General features: G+C 38.6%; 1 protein-coding gene across 1 annotated transcript; it reads left to right on the top strand.

The window, feature by feature from the left end:
• The first annotated feature begins 1,547 nt into the window (after positions 1–1,547).
• Positions 1,548–17,632, top strand: gsg1l2b (gsg1-like 2b). The gene is made up of 5 exons (XM_063893528.1): positions 1,548–1,987; positions 3,123–3,170; positions 5,185–5,337; positions 14,395–14,506; positions 15,074–17,632. The coding sequence occupies exons 1-5, from the start codon at positions 1,684–1,686 to the stop codon at positions 15,372–15,374; spliced, it is 918 nt and encodes a 305-aa protein (XP_063749598.1). The 5' UTR covers positions 1,548–1,683; the 3' UTR covers positions 15,375–17,632.
• The last annotated feature ends 474 nt before the right edge of the window (positions 17,633–18,106 follow it).

The raw sequence follows: 18,106 nt of genomic DNA, 5'->3' as shown, positions 1-18,106 counted from the left end.
TTGCAGTTCTCCGACAGCCTTCTAAGTCACACATCCCCCCCATGACACTGTCCGACACACACGCACACACACAATCCCTCTACACTACAGCATGTAGCAGAGGAAATTACTGATGGACATCACAATGTGCCGAACATCCTCAGACAGGCAAATAGAAACTGGAGATAACAGCCATCACTCTCAGGACAGTGTGGGTGTTAACAAACCTCACACTGTAACCACCCTCATGGATTTCTCTGTCTCTCTGTGCCTGATTGAAAGTTGTCCTGCCCATCCTGAACCGACACCAGTAGACATATTCCCCTGGTAGCAATTGCACAGAGGTGGTAACTGTCTGTTTTTGGATTGATAAACCTTAGCAGTCAGCAGTTTGTGTCGTCCTCTTTCACTGGAGGGATATGCAAGAGGGACTTGAATGTTATGGGGAAAAAAACTGAGGGAATAATTAGGTCAGGAAATCTCTATAATTTGCTATCAATCTACTTCCTGTTAGCATGTACGTTGCTTAAATAGTGCATTTGCCGTAAATGTTTTTGGGCTAACTGTGGTGTCTTTCTGATTTTAGCAGTTTTTTCTTCATCAATTTATCAAAATGCAATCTCATTTTGATTTTAAATCCTTTCTCTGTCTCCCATGTTACATTACTACCCTCTGCCCCAACTGTACCTGATGTGTTGTGTGACATTGTTTCGCCGACACACAAATATCCCTTTGTGATATTGACAGATTTGTCATTAAAAGGATGTGGACGTATCCTGACTGTAAGACATTTGATTTTTTTTTATTGGGCTATAACCCCCTGCTTTTATGATTCTCTCTAAGTGAGCCTCCACATTTTAAAACTTAACAAGGCACACCACAGGGATCATCATATCTTTATTATCCTAGATGGAATCTAACATTTTACCCAATAAATGGTGGTGGTCATGAGGCCAGAGAAAGGTTTAGAGGGTCAATTTACCCCCCGAGAACAATAGCTCAGGGAAATGTCTGTCCCCGGTCCCTGAAAAGGTGCCGCCCTTAACGTATGAGATACATAGTGCTCTCAAATTTGCCAGCATAATGTGGTAATGTATGAAAGTATAAGTCATTTCCCTAATTACCTGTTTAAATAGATTCAGAAATGTGTAGAGTCTGTATTTTTTGAAGACACAGACTCTGGATTAAAAGTATTTACATATTTAAACTGCTTCAAATTTGGACAATTCTAATGTATGTATGTCTTTAATGTCCCCCAGTTTATAGAAAGGCAATACTAAATAATTTATGTGGCCCTTTAAAAAATCCAAAGACTTTTATTTGGTAAGAAATTAAACCTTTATATATAATCTATAATTATAAAATATCCACTGGAACAAATCATTTTTATTGAAAACTCTGCTGGCGGAATGACACCTGTTTTCAGGAGCTGTTTATCTCCTCAGAGAATAACACTGAGAAGAGGCGTGTGTGAGGGGGTGTATGAGGTGAGTAAGGGGGGGGGGGGCAGCCTACAAAAGGAGAATCAGCAGCGGTGGAGGAGCAGATGTGAGAGACACAGAGCACCGGCCAGACCACAATTAGCCGCGGATTTCCTGCCGGGAATAACCGGATTATGAAGATTTAAGGAGGAATCGACAGAACTCGGTGTCATACAAGGCTAAGGGATTAAGTTACGCGTTTTTCCCTCCTCCGGTCGCCGTTATGGGGATAGACCGACGCCGGAGAGCATCCATGGCTCTCACCTTGAACTTCCTGGCTTTGTTCCTGGCGGTGTCGGCTCTCACCACCAGCTACTGGTGCGAAGGGACGCGTAAAGTGGTGAAGCCGTTCTGCACCGGCCCCGTCACCGCCACCAGACAGTCGTTCTGCATCAGGTTCAACAGCTCCAACCTCAACGACACCAGACTGGTGCAGTACATCTGGGAGACCGGGGAGGATAAGTACGTGATGAGAAAGTTTCACACCGGGATCTGGTTCTCCTGCGAGCAGAACATTAACATGACCGGTGAGTTTTTGAAAAGGAACGCGCAGCGACGATGAGTTGGTGCGCAGCGGGGCGCGCAGGCTGTGCGTCACGGAGGCACATCGTAACCAAAGTCATGCTTTGAGTAAACTCTCCCATAAATAAATCTGGTTCAACACGGACTAAATTTCATTATTGATCACAAAAACGTACTTAAAAGTTACATTTATAATACAACCAGAAACGCACAGCACTATCCAAGGTGCCAAATATAACAGACTAGGTACGCACATTTGGCATGTGCACATGTTTTGACTAATGCTGCTCCTTTTTGTGCTCTGAGTTTTTGGAACCTCTTGTCTAAAGTGTCGGTTATTGTATTGTGTCACATGACTTTTAAAAATAAAAATATTGATGAGAAAAAAGAAATTGTAACACCTGGTTATCAGTGTTGAATATAAGAAGCAGGTGTTTGTGTTTATCCAAACAATACAATCATTTTAAACCAAGGTTTTGCTCAACTGAGAATAAGGTCTATAAATGTGTCAGAAAAGTAAAACTAAAAATGTACAATATTCAAGTTAACATATTGGAATTGCTTATTAAGCTAATTAATAATACTACAACCAAAAGCCTTTTAGTGCAATATTAAAAGACGGAAAGAAAAACTATTACTTTTCACATTTGAGAATCTGATTCTTTGACTTTGCTTTTTAATCTTGATTTAGAAGAAATTCATCACTGATTTCCCTTTCTGCTCTTTTTCAATGTATCTGGAAAACATTTTAAAAATACTCTTACGGTGTCATTTCAGGGTTGATTTTTTTATTCTCTTAGTTACATTATTTATTGTTTTTTTTTGTGAAAGCTGCTGTTCCCGTGGCACACTACTACATGCTGGATTTGAGGCAGGATATTTGGTCCTTGGAGCTAGGGGAAATTGTTGAGCTTGTTTTCGCACAACAAAAAGGAAATCCCTTCACAGATTGGATTAAATATTGATTTTGTTTTTTTACATCTCAGATCTATCTGTGTCACACAAACTGGAATAATAGTGACTTTCTTTCTCAATCTGATAATACAGAAATACACAATGGATTTCCTGTCTCACTTATCAGCATTTTGCAAAGGGATTATACATCAACAGTTATTTATTTCTCTAATTATTGTTTTCTAGGTGAGAACTGCAGAAGTTTCCTTAATGTCGCGCCTTCAAATGAAAGAGGTAAGCATATTCATATTATTTTATTTTGTCACAATTACTACATCCTTAGGTCCCCCATTAGTCCCTAAATGTACCAAGTACGCAGTGTGGACCAGTACCTTGAGAGATGCCGGTTGGTCCACTTTACTAAGATTGGTTAAATGCAGAGTTAACATTTCAGTCTTAGTGCAGTGTGATGCCGTGCACATCTGTAACAAAACAATTTTGATTTTAATTCCCCATTTCCGTTATCCGTTTTTCATCCTTGTCCTTCCCTTATTCAGTAGAATGTTCCATCCAACAGGTACAAAATAACTACATCATTTTTTGACGTTTCGGATGTTTGTGAAGTCCAGCTTTCGAAAGCATCATCTAATCAAATGAAGAACTTTTCTGTGCTGCACATGGGTTTAATAGTTATGAGACAATCATTGTAAGATAACAAACCCTCTTAGGTTTTCGGATCACAAGAAGAAGGCTCAGCACTGTTGTGACCATTTTGACTGAATAGGACATTTTGGCAAAGGCATTTAACATCTATTGTCACTGTGATGAAATACTGGCAATGCTTGCACCACTGAGACAGTTGTTAGAACATCTGTTGGCTGCCACACTTCTTTCATCTGTGAGCCTACATTAAATCTGAAGCTACATAAGAAGGCTAACTGTTGATTATTCATAGAAAGAACGAATATTTTTGCCATACTACAGAGTTAGTTTATAATATCCCTGTCAAAAAAACAAATAAGTCTTCCTTAATTTCTATCTATATTGTCAAACGTAATAACAAGGCTAAAACAGATTACACATTTGTTTGCCACAGAGTTCACTTTTAAAATCCAATGTTAAGTCCCATGCCATTAAAAGAGCCTCTGCGATGCTCACTTCCTTGTTGGCCTAAAAAAAACACGTCATCCCTGCACCCAAAAACTTTTTTGTCTACCTCAAATTAAGTTTGTACACTTATCCATACTCCTTATATATTTCCAGTGCTAACAATATAAATTAAATTAACTCATTGTTTTCCTTATTTACTATATTTGATCTCCCAATAAGTTGTCACAAGGGAAGAGCAGAGGCTGATAAGGATTCATTTTGAGGTTATTAGGTTAAAACACAATATATACAATAATACAAAGCTGAAAAAACCCTACATGTGGGCAGCAATATGAAGGTCTGGAGGCAGGCAACTAAATGATTGCCTCTCCACAAGAAAACCAGACATTGACCCTGAAAATAGAGAGATCTTCAGACAGCTTAGATGCCAGTGCATTCAGAGGGTATTAAGTTCTGTTATCGCTTGTTCCCTTATGCTTCACATTCACTTGAGAGCATTTGTCTTGTATGCTGGTATGATTAAAGTGTTACTTGTATCAAAGCAACACGAAATGCTTTCAAGACTTTAAATGCTGTGTAATGACATTTCCCTTAATCCTCTCTGCCCTAATCATATTCATTTAATAAAGAAGTCTGTGTGTGGAATTCAATTGAGAGCAGTTCAGAAGAAATCTTTAGCTCAGGGATGTACATTTAAAATTCGTACTCAATTATTTTGAGTAACAGGCGCAGTACGGTAGTCCACATTGTGATTAATTGAGACACAGTCACTACCTGCCCTTGGGTGATTCATGCAATTAGACCGCCGCCGCCGTGTACATTTATCGATTTCTAAATCCGCTGATATTTAGTCCTCCTCGCTCACGGACCTGAGCTCAGGATGTTGTTCGTCCCTTGGTGGATGATATATCCTCTCCGTGACTGTGAAGGTTAATCATATGGGTAGAGGGGTCACTTGTCCACCTCCCTCGTCTCTTTCTCGTCCCCATCCTCCTTCTCCTCCAGTCTCTATCCTCTCCTCTCTTTGCCCTTACTTACCCATATTATATTCCAATTCCCCATCCCCCATCCCTTCGTTCTCCATTCCTGTCACTACACCCCTTCTGTCATTTACTCAACCGTGTTCACCCCTGCCCCCACAATTTGAATAGGTTTCTCCTCTTTGCTATTTTTTTGCCATAATCAATTGTATCCACAGGAGTGCTGTGGCTGTGCATTGTTGCTGAGTGCCTATACATCCTCCTGCTGGCCACCGGAGGCCTCCTCATGTCCATAGAGGTGTGTCAATTTGGAAACGTCATCGACGGCCTCAAGCTCAACGCCTTTGCTGCCATATTCACAGTGCTCTCAGGTGAGTAGCTTCATTATATTTCTCATATTTGCCAGCAACTGAAACTCAGTCATATGATTCAAATCTAAATGTTGAACATGAGCTAGCCAGCCAGCTTTATGCATACAAACTTTCATCCAAAGATTAGTTCTGCTTTGCATTTCCTTTCGTCTACCTGAAGCTTCTGCACTCTCAGTTCTGTGTTTTTCCTGTACTATGGTGCATTCACACTGGACTCTAGGCAAAGTTTCACCTTGTGTTATTTGAACGTGAGAACGAGACATCATCATCATCATCATCATCATCATCATCATCATCACTGACAGGATGCACCAGAGAGGAGTTGGGTCTTATCTCTATGTACATACCTAGATACCAACACAGTTCCATCAGTCATTGCTGAAATCCTTATCTTGCTCCTTTGTGCATATTGTTAAAGTCCCAGGTATGTCGGGAAGGCCAAAAGCTTTGTGTCTGGGTTCATAACATCATCTGGAGACATTTGAATTTCACAAAAGTGTATTCACTGCCTCTGGCAAGTTACAAGTCAGTTAATCAATCTTCTATGATTCAGGGGTATGAACCCAAAATTAACATATTTCACCATCATTTTATTACAGTAAACATATCAGAAGCTTCAAAATAAATAAAAACATACATTTCCAAACTACGTAATGATACAGATTAGTAAAAAGCCTAGATTAATTCCTTGTGAGGTCTTTCTGAATTATGTTAAGCAAACCCCTTCTAAAAAATCTTGTTTTGTGAATGGAGCTAGGCTAAGCTACCTTTCTAGCTGCTCTGTAATAATTCAAAAATAAGATACTGTAACATAAACAAAGCATCACATTTATTTATCATGCCATAGACGGTCTATGGTTTATACATATACACTCATGAACATCCGTATTCGTCTGGCCACTAGATCTGCGTCATTGCGCTGCCCGCGACCAGTTTGAACGCACCTTTCGAAATGAATGGTTCTAGCTAACATTAGTTATCCCATTCATGGGTCCAGGTGTGGATATAAAAGACTGTCAAAACAAACAAGCAGCACATAATCCTGTAACCTTTGCACACGTGTGTTACCCTGTGATTCGGGCCACGACACAGAGTAAAGTAGATGAAGGGAGTGCTAAACTCATATACAGAATTGAATGCCTAACAATAATTGGTTTCCAGCTGCTTAACTGTCTGGATTTAGGTGATATTACAAACTTGTTTCTTCATAAGCGACGCAGGCTTAAACCCCAAATGTGTTTAGCAAAGCCCTAATACACATGTCATTAACAAATAGGATAGGGTATGTATGGTAAACTACATTTTTTCTTCTCAATAAATAATTGTAATTTCAGTTAGACTTTCAAACAATTGAGACCTTTTTTCAGTTTCAGTGATGGCATACGACCAAAACAAATCAGTCATATTTCACCTCCTGAGAAGACATCCAGTCAGTTTCCACTCGGCCTTCTCCCTTGGTGAAGGACTTAACAATGACCTTCTCTCTAATCCACTCTGTGAAAACGATCCTGACAACCAGAATCTAGGCAGTGAATAAGCAGTGAAATATGCTGTGCTCCTCAGCAAAAGCTCAAAGCATTTCACTGACTTTAACACATCAGGCTCAGGAAATGTATAAAAGAGCCATCGGGTGAGGAATAGTACACCTGGCTCCAAATTTCAAACATGTTCTTTGATGTTAAAAGTTCGAAACATATCTATTGTTTGGAAACAACCAGGTAGTACAGCTAAAAAAGCCGTTTTACTCTAGAATAGCCTAAATTCTTGGATGCAATATCATGCTGGAAAGGATGAGGGAATCTCACTGTGTTAATCTTGAATTGAAGGTTTCAATAGACGCAACAATCAGACTGGTCATGGGTGGAGCCTCTCAACATAAACTTTAAAGAGTTTATAAAGACTTCATTCGAGTTGAAAAGTTAGCAAGTGCTCTCCACAACTCAGCTCTCTCAATTAAAGTTCCACATTTTGGGAAATTAGCTTTGTTCAATTAATGAGATAAAATTATCTTTACCACTCATTTCTATTTGGTAAGTAAAGGGATCAAGATATGTAGCAGTAAATCTGGCTTTAAACGTGCTAAATTATTATTTTTACGTCAGACTTTCAATACGATTGACATACTCGGCATCTTTGCAGTGATCTAAGCTAATCTAAAATGTGTTGACAAACAGCTAGCAGTTAGCAACCTGATATGGCACTTATGACCCAATGAGTCCCTAAAGACGCATAACTTTACGGCTTAAAATAATATAAATAGATTAGGTACATAAAAATACTCACCAAACAGTAGTCCAGAAAAAGGAAATCATCAATAGAGATGAAAACTGTTTTTTGTCCCAGGCTCCAGACGTGGAGCCTACACTGTGTTTCTGCTTTCAGTAGGGGATTTAAACATTTTTTAAAACGCCCTTTTTGAGCAGGCGCCAAGTTGCCATTTGTGGAAATAATGTTTTTGGCCCTTTTGCAGCGTTACTGCTCCGCCCTGAAGTTGGTTGCTTGGTCATGAGAATTTAGCTTACACCTAGTTGATCAGATTTAGGAAACACAGTCTGGCAAGTTTGATAAGGGCAAGGAGGACAGGTGTTACTATTTTGATATATTGGTGTCTTGTGTCCTCATGCACAAGCAATGGACAAACAAAAATGAGACCAACTATAAAAAAATTTGTACTATAGCACCGTTAGGGTTCTTATACACAATGTTAAATGTCATTTTGACCAAAACTAATAATGAACATTAAAATCCTTTATGTCTGTAGTTGAATCAAGTTAAGGAGAGTGAAGACAACATTTACACACTTAATTTTACTGTAATATTCATCTTAAATCATCCGTCTATAAAGGAATTCCCCCTACCAACACAGTTAAGATAATGTGGAACACTTGAGTGCTGACTATTCACAAAGTTTCAGAAACATTGGATATGTAAACCTTTCTGAGCCTGAGACAGCATATTGATCAGCTTCGAGTTGGAGACGGGATTCTCCTAGTCTGACTAATGCTTTGATGTAGGGCTAAGCATGGAGTCAGCTTAGTCCCCTTTGATCTTTTTGACATGTGATTCAATGAAGAGACTGTTCCTTACTGGTTAAATATCCCTCAAACTTTGGGTTACTTTCTTATTGCATCATTAGTTTCATGTGACATCTGTTCTTTGTTATTTAGAAATCACATTTCTATTTCCTAGCTTGAGGATGCATAGAGTTTTTGTACAGTTGTTATCTTACTTACAAACAAATAAGATTCAAATCAGGAATTCTCATTCAAACTCACACACACCATCCTGCTGATGTAATACTCAAAAGTATGCAACATGTTTATTCATCCGCAGCCGAAAATAGTTGCGAGGCATCTCTGTAGACCATTTCTTGAAATAGTTTCATATATAGCAGCCTTGTAAAAATCCCATGAATCATCCTCATTTGCCAGAACATATTCAGATTTAGGTGCATTTTACATCTAGCAGTTTCATCGGTTCATGGACTTGACACAAACTTTTGCATCTGTATATCACAACAGGAATGTACTTTCAGTCAGCCAGTCATGGTGTCCTCATCTTTTCATTTTTAGCTGACAGGAGTTAAACCCAGCCTGCACTCCTGCAGCTGAAGCCTTAAAAACTTAAGTTTGAGTGAGTTGTGTTTTCATGGCCTCGCCCTTGCATTTTGCCCATTCTCCCCTTCAGTGGAAATCTAACTGAACCCCTCAGAGCTGTGAGCTTATGTTTTATTTATGCATGACTCACTGTCTGAAGAAGTGAGCTGTGTGTGTGAGGTGGGAGGTGAACCATGTCAAGTTAATACTCTTTAAAAAAAGATGTTCATTTTGACATTTCATGTAGAATCTGTAGCAGCCTGGTTTATTTACAGCTTCTCAAGCCTAGCACACGTTAAGATGTGGAATATGAGGCATTTGAAAATTGTTTCTGCTAAGTATTTAAACAGATACTTACTTTAACCCGTGCCCTATTTTTTGACAGACTGGGCTTCAAGTGCACAAAAGTAAGCCAACTAGAAATAATTTGACGAGCCACCAAAACTGAAACATTGACTTCAACTTAATATTATTGCTTTGAACTAACCTAATACAGATATGTGACATTTGTTGACATAATACATTTAATTAAAGTCAGTGTTTCAGTTTTTCAGGCTGCAGAGTTTTTAAACTTTTTGTACTTAAGCTATTTGACAATGTGATGCATTCTGTGGAATAGTAATAATGACAATAATCTATGTATGAGCTATTAATGGAAATTTATTTTGACTGTGGTTCCCAGTTATTTTGGCTCTTAACCCCCTGGACAATATTACAGGCCGTCTGCCAATGTTGAGCCATCGTTAAGATTTTTTTGGCTTTTGCAGTGTGTCCCACAAAGTCCCCCCCCCCCCCCCCCTGTGCTGCCTCTTCAAAGCACAGAAGGAACGTGCTAGTTGGCTGCGGGCTGGAGTCTTCAGTGTTTATTCCGATAGGACTTGAATGTATGAAGACGGACGGAGTGAGTCAACGCAACACTCGGCTCTGTAGCCGCTAGTTCTTTGATTTCTGTTTGGTGTGTCAGAGCCTTTTAAACATTTATGTACTGAGCGACAAAAGTTGACAGTTCAGAGAGAATAGTGAAATATGTGGTTGGCAACCCAAAATGTCCGTGAGAGATCAGAATCAGAAGTACTTTTGTTTTTTTTTGTTGCAGCAGCCAAATACAAAAAGAAGCTAAACAAATAACAAATAATTAGAACTAAAAAATAAAAATGAGAAATATACAAATGTACAAATAAGGCAATGAAATGGAATATTAAATCAGTGTAATGTAAATGTACAATGTTAAGTGTGAAGGTGTGAATGTTAAGTCCAGTTCACAAGAGCGGCTACGGAGCAGTGAGTTGTCTGCCAGCCAGAGGTGAATTATTGTACAGAGTTATTGCAGTAGGCAGGAATGTTCTCCTGTACCTGTCCTTGTGGCTGGTAACGAGATACTGCTACAAACCATCCGGAAGTCCAACAATCCTGACCAACTTCCAGATTCTTGGACTCATTTCTGCATGTAAAAACATAAAGAGCTGCAAAGGACTGTCAGCCTGCGCACACATTATTAGATCAGGAGAAGCTGGAAGGGGTTAACTAATCAACTCAAATCCCAAGGCAACAATCACACTCATGGTGTGAGGAGGAGATGCAGGAGTTTGCTCCTTGCTCCAGCTACTATGTTGAGAGGTAAACCGGAGTACGAGCTTGATAGTATCTAGGAAATGGGAAACCCAAGAACAAAAACATTACTGATTTTCATCTTCTTACCTTAATAGTTGGTCCTGATTAACTAGTCGATTAAATCTTCATTTTCGAACAAAAACCTGGATAAACTGGAAGTAGGGATTTTGAACATCATGTTTTTGAAGGCATAACATATTTTATCGGAGAAGAAAATGATAAAAAAAAAGACCAAATAACCTATGGTTCACCTTGCAGACCTACAGTCGTTAGACATGACAACATTTACTGACACACTAAACTGCAATCTTTCTCTAACACAGCTGAACAGAGCAAATAATGTCAAATCTATGTATTTCTTTCTTAAGTGCTTTTGCCCTAGAAATACGCACTCTTATTGACTTCATATAGAACCACCTGACCTTGCGAACACACTATGCATAATTTCACCATCACAGAACGTGCCAAGACTCAGATTTGTTCCACTCATCCTGACACAGAGTTGCCTGTGATCTGCATATCATTATGATAATATTGCCCTGGGATACCTTGAGGAATAAACATGAGCATTGATAGGGATGAGATGGGAATTTAGGTGTTTGAATCTGGTGCGCTCTTGTTCAGTCCATGGATTTGTGGGGCTTAAGTGGTAATCGGATTGGTGGGCTACACATGCTGGTTTTTATTCCTGCTCTACTTTGTAAGCATTGATGATGCCAGTGTGAAGAGAGCCAGAGCCTGTGCTTCAGCTGTCAAAAACGGTCTCAAAACAGAGAAATAAATGGGGAGAAAAGAAGAAATAAGTGAACAGGCAGAGGGTAAAATGGTCAAAAGATGGAAAGACATGGGAAAGGGTGCTTGGAAAGGACAGTGAGGAGCACTAATTGGAAAAGAAGAGATGCACATTGGAAAAACTGAAACGTTGTTATCTAACTTTATGAGTTCATTTGAACGTAATATGTTTTATTTAAACTTGATATTATTGCTTTCAACTAACCTAATACAGTCATGGGAAATATATTGACATCATACATTTAATTAAAGTCAAAGTTTCAGTTTTTAGCTGTGTTGTCATCAACGGCAGACCTGTCAACTTTTGGATTCCTCTACATGGGAAAATGGTGTGCATGGGGCTGTCAAGCATAGTCTAACATTTCCTGCCTCATACTGAACTGAAATAACTTTTACACTTCATAACGAGCAGCCTAGGTGGCCATTTGCCGCCATTTCCTCCATGTTGCAATGTGACAAGTCTGTCACTAGGTACTGTCGATTAGGATGAAGGTGGTCAGGTTCCTGTATTGTTTTTTTAATGATATTTTTCAGGCTACCAGTGCCCTTATTGAAGAGACAGAGTTGAAAGAGGAGTGTATTTGTGCGCCAAAAAAAGGGATTTACGGTGTGCCTGATTAGTTTGCAGAGTTGTTACTGAGATCAGGCTGTAAATGGTCCAAGGCTGGATTTTAAACTGGGTTCCACAGCACGGGGATTGTAAATTGACACTTTTTATCCCACAAACAAAAACAAAGCGTTTTGATATAGTCCCTTTGTGTCTTCCATTGCATTGCTCAAATCTGTAAGTCACTGTGGGAGGCTTAGGAGTCATGAATAAGATGATTATTTTCCCAACTGTTATGTTTATTTATGATATGATTTATTCTCCTAACTTTATAATAACATCCTAAAGAATGAGAGAAGACCCAAACAGTGGCTGTGAAGCTGCACACGGTGTAAGTCAGACAGTTATCCTGATGCTGTAAGCTTCTTGTGCAGTCTTAGGTCTGACTCACTGTTACTCACCATACAGTATAAAAGGTGGATTATTTTTCTGCCTCATTGATATGGTTGTCGGATTATGGTCAGGTGATGTAATAAGGCTCAAACAGGAAACAAAAAAATATCCATGTGACTCAGTATCAAGCTTCCGATAGAGCTGCAAATGTGACTCATTATAATGAACAAAGCAGCGATGGAAGAAGCACTCTCTACTTTAGTAAGCATGTCAACACAATGTTAATATACTGTATTATAACTAAGTCCTCCACATTTTTAAAAATACTATAGAACTTGAATAAATCAAATTAGTCGCTCTTCCTCACCGGGAGTAAGTGAGATCAATGTTTTTGTGTGAAGGTTACACAAAAGAGATAAACATATTTGTTCTCCTGTCATACAAAAATGGGTTTGTGGTGTATCAGTATGCAGAGGTGGTAGAAGCACTCGCATTGTAAGTGGTATTAAAAGTATCAAGTGAAAGTCCTGCTTTTGGAAGCTTACATAAATGAAAGTACAAAAGTATTGGCATCAATATTAAAGTGTTTCATTACAAAAATACTGGATAATAATTTTTGATGCATAGATCACAGCTGGCAAATAATGAGCTTGTGTTCCTTTATTTGTATAGAGCTCCTGGAAATTTTATCCTGCATTTATATGTTAATGTTTGTATACATATCAGTCAAATCTGTATGTTGTATTAGCTAAGAATCTGAATCTGTAAAGATGTCTTCTTAAATGTAGTGGAAGAAGTAAGAAATACTTTCATTGAAGCATTACAAAAGCGGTGCAGCATACAAAAGAACATTAAAATATTAAAGAAGCAAGCACAAGCAAATAGAAGGAAATCATACTGTCATGATCCGTCTGTTTTGTTGTTTTATTGAGTGTTTCCCTCCTGTTTGATCACCTGATTGTGTTCACCTGGTACCCCTGTGTTTTCTTGCCCTCCCCAGCTGTGTATTTTCTTTGTGATTACTCCTGCATATATTTAAGTTCTGATTTCCTATCATTGTTTGCTGTTTGCAGAGAGTTTTGTATGGTTGGTTTAGCCTTGCCCTTCTAGGCCTGAGAACCTGCCGTTAATGGTTCATTAAAACTTTGTACGTCTTGCATTTCGGTCCACCCTGCTGTGCTCTCGCATGACACAAATACACCCATGGGAAACATAAGCAGCAGCATTATAAAAAAAAAGTAAAAGGAACACATACAAGCATTAAAGTAGCAGTAGCCAGTAATAACATTAGTAAATTGTAAAGTTCACAGAACATTTCATGAGCAGTGTTTTTCTAGTGTTACATTTTGTATCACTGTTGTTTATGTAGCATTAAATGATAATACTCACTAACTTTTGAATGTTCTTTAAAATTGTACTTAATTGCACTACCTGCTTAAATGCATGTTATTACATTTAACTACAGTTTTATTTATTAATGTGTTAAATTGCACTCAAAGTGAGAAGGTTTACTCTGCTGTTCCAATACGGACTCAGTCTAACGTAATAACACACTGCCACCGAGTGGTGACTGCAGAGCAGTGCAGTGTTGGTGTCTCAGTAGGACGAATAATAAGAAGGAACCCTTAATGGTCCCACAGAAGGGAAATTTACAGATATTTTATTCTGTGAAACAAACGTAAAGATTGTAGTGGATACAATCAAAAACATGTTCCAACAGTAGGAGTGTACATATGATTATACGGTTTTTTTGTATGTACAGGACTGTTGAAAAAAACGGCCATGATCATCAGATTTAAAACTGAGAAAAGGAAACTCCAATGAAGTTTTGTTTAGTTTTACTATGATTGTCTTTCATTACTTTTTGTCCGAGAGGTGCTCATAGGAAAAAAATATAGTCAGGAAAACGTGCGACGGTTCCTGTTGCTGTCATTGAGAAGATCATCCTGAATCTTATCGCTATATTTACACCCCCACCTTCAAAAGGAGAGCCTCAGTTAGCTGAGAGAGTGACAGAAAGACTGCAGACAGAGGTCACGTGTGCTCGGGTGTAGGGGCCGGATTGGAATTGTGCCAGTGTGATTTCCTCTTTCATCTCTTGTCTCTGCCTGTCTGCAGGTCTGCTGGGTATGGTGGCCCACATGATGTTCACCACAGCCTTCCAGCTGACTGTCAGCCTGGGCCCAGAGGACTGGAAGCCTCAGACCTGGGACTACAGCTGGTCCTACATGTGAGTCCACACACAGTAACTCAAAATCACATCAATTCATTAATCGGGGTATAATTAGTAATATTGTATTCTTCTTTGTGCCAGTGGGACTGCCATGTTTAGACAGGAAAGGACCAAACACAAACATAACATTTTAATTGAGAAAACATATATTATTATTAACAACCTTTATTAGTTTAATATGGAAGGCCATAAAAAAAGGTGTGATATATCAATTTAAAGTACTATATAATTAAATATAATAGGCTTTGTTCCCCTGTCTCACAATATGTATGTGTTTATTATGAAAAAAAGGGTAAAATATTTTATATTTCAAAATAATAGCACTTCATAAATATTTTGATTTCAGGTCAGGTTCATAGAATTATCCTTTTCATATTATTTTTGTATTAATTCTCGATTATCTTCTCTCTGTCTTCATGCTCAAATAACACATTTTTTAAGGTATGAAGTCTATATATTCAGCCAATTTTATGATGGTAAAATATTAACATTAACACATGGATAAATATATGGATAAATAGTCAAAGAAGAAAGGAGCTCAAACTGTGTGTCTCTCTCTCTCAGTTTGGCATGGAGCTCCTTCACAGCCTGCATGGCGTCCTCGGTCACCACCATCAACCGCTACACCAAAACCATCCTTGAGTTCAAGCACAAGCGCAGAAACATTGAGAAGAACCTGAAGATCAAGCAGAAGCTGCTTGAGCTGGACTCCCCGGAGCAGGTGTGGGACATGTACATCAGCTCTGTGCCGAGCACCGCCGACGAGCTGCTGGATCTGTCGTCCAACGGCCGCAAACTCTCCAACACCTCCATCTTCCTGGACCTCAACGACCTGCCCGACCCGCAGCATGAGGAGTACTGCTAGAGGAGCAGCGCGTAGCATTGATACATCAGCAGGTCATTAGCTGTTCAGTGGGGTACAATAATATAATTACTGTAAACAACATAAGACCGACGTGCTTTGGTTACCTACAAAATTCCTATTGTCAAACGGATAAGACATTCTGTAAAGTTATCGAGGGCAAACTGTTTCAAAATCTAGCAGATAGGGAGCAACAGGAGTCCTGTTTCTGGCCAAATTATAAATGTAAAACTCAAATATTTTATCAACTAATTATGATAACAGTGTCTTAAGCTTCCTAGATGTCTAATTATGTTCACTAAGCATTTAAGCACATTTTTGTCACAAGTGTAACTTAACATTTTGGTGGAAATAAGACATTTTATTTATTTATTTAAATAAGACATGGAAAAAGTTCTCCAAGCTAAAATGTAATGACTTCATTGTCTTTTACTTTGAAAAGCTGGCCTCCAATATTCCACGGTTGGTAATGGACAGAAAAAGAGGAGGGTAAAAAATAAACATTAGTTAACCATCAACATGGAACACAGACTTTATGTTAAAAGATACACTTGGATATAATATAATTTTAGGTGGCTTGCTTAAACCAATATTGCAACATGCACCAACAGCATTTTTATTTTGTTGACAATATATTAATAACTTACCGTAGTTCAAAATCCAAGTCCTGTTGTGGCTGATAGGGAGGGACGAGGTATTGGCCTAGCGGATCCGCATAAAAAACCAGGAAAGTATTAACATATAATTGTTAACATTAACATCAAATTAGTCCTTTTTGTTATAATCAAATTGTCTGCACACTGCTGAGGGTATATTGAAACCAAAGCAGGCAAAATTGTTCTCAACCTCAGTGTGGGAAAAGACCTGTGGGAGCTTAACTTTCCAAACAAGACAGATATAATGGGGATGATTTACACAGCAGTCATTTACCTTCGCCATCACTACCAGAACCTCTTCTGTTCCTGCAGTTGCAAAGAACTGCAACAAATGTCACCACTAAATCCACTCACATCAAGTCTAAATTGAATGATAAAGGCTCAGCAGCAGGTCTCGGTTGTTTACGGAAACTATAGTAATGTCTCAGAATGGAGTTGGTGATGACGTATTGATGTAGCATCTGTAAGGGCCAGTGTTGAACCAGATACCGTATCTTTTGACAACAACATCGTCTTTACTATTGCGTTAGTGTGTGTAAACTAACTGTATACCTCTTCCCAAGCAATATGAAGGGTCACTGCTTAAACCCTGTGAATTAGGAGGGTGAAGCTGAGGACAGGGGAAATAAACTGGGAGCGAAGATAACGCTCTACGCTGATGACTAGCTTCAACAGCGGTCTTTTCAGCTCTTCCGTTCTAAACAAGCACACTCTCAAGACTCTCAAGCCTCTTGGTTTGCTGTCCTTTGGATTTTATTAATTGAGGAAGATGTGTGTCCATTCCTCTCTGTGGCTCACTCAGCTAAAGAAAGTTTGATAAGGAGCTCCACACATTGATTCTAATATGGAGTAATGATACACTGCCTCCCACCCTAAATGTGAACCAAATAGCATTCAGTAGCTTCAAACACCTCATCAGGTGTTAATCCCTAGATCACAGTGGTACTCGTCTGGCCATGGAAGGAATTAACAGAAGGTGGACCTGAGGACTGTTGCTCCACCTACATGAATATATAGCTGAGTGTAGACACTGAGTGTTACATGGGTGGAGGATGCCTACAGGCCTTGCTGAGTGCCTTTTCCTACAGCAGCATGCTTCTGATCCAACAGCATGTCACAGTTTAAAAAGGGATGGTGTTCCTCCGACTAATACTTGCTTTAGAGGAAACATGTAGCTGTCTGTGCAAACTGCCAAAACCCATCAGCGAGAGGAGCCAACTCTTTGACACCTCTTTACATGAAGGGGAACTTTTCTTATGTATATTTACACAAATTGTATTCATGAAAATCCAGACCTGGATTTTTGCAATTTACAGTTATTTTAAGTGCATTTGAAAATGTATAGTATGTACTTTATTTATATGTCGAACTCAAAGTGAAATGTGTTGTAGACAACTTAAAGATTTATTCTGATCAGTTTAAATTTGGTCATCATTTGTTGCAATATATGCTGACGCATGGATTGTTGTGTCTTTTTGTGTATGTCAGGTTTGTTTACGGTGACACTTTTTGTGCAGTGTTTTTTAGTCCATTTTTGTTTTTTTTAAACCTAATGTATTAATATGAATACATTTATATGAAAATATATTATTTAAAGGTGAAGGAAGAGAGAATATCATAATAAAGAAGCAGCTTGTTTTTAACTTGTTTTCTGCCAGACTTTTCCTTGCAATTTCCTCTGTTGTCCACTAGATAGCGGTGTTCTCATTAAAATACCATGTTCTCTTTAAGCCAAAGCAGGCTTTCATTTTTCATATACAAATAGAGCTTTGTTGTTTTAATCTTCATCTAAAATATATCTTTAAACATAGGACTGCAAATACCAGATATATTAAGATCAGCCAAAATAATCAACAACTCACAAATGAAGTTCAATGGTAATGGAGTAGTAGCATATCTACTCAAGTACTGTACTAAAATATCATTTTGAGGTATTTTTAGTTGTATTTAAGTATCTACGTGTTATACTATTTGTACTCCACTACCTTTTGGTCCTTCACCACAATTATTGGACAGCTTGAGTTACTTTACAGATTCAGATTATTAGCTACTACAAAATATAATCAACTTATTACAAAC

The sequence above is a fragment of the Eleginops maclovinus genome, chromosome 10 (assembly GCF_036324505.1).
Source record: "Eleginops maclovinus isolate JMC-PN-2008 ecotype Puerto Natales chromosome 10, JC_Emac_rtc_rv5, whole genome shotgun sequence".
NCBI lineage: Eukaryota > Metazoa > Chordata > Actinopteri > Perciformes > Eleginopidae > Eleginops > Eleginops maclovinus.
This window is presented reverse-complemented; position numbering and strand designations above follow the sequence as displayed.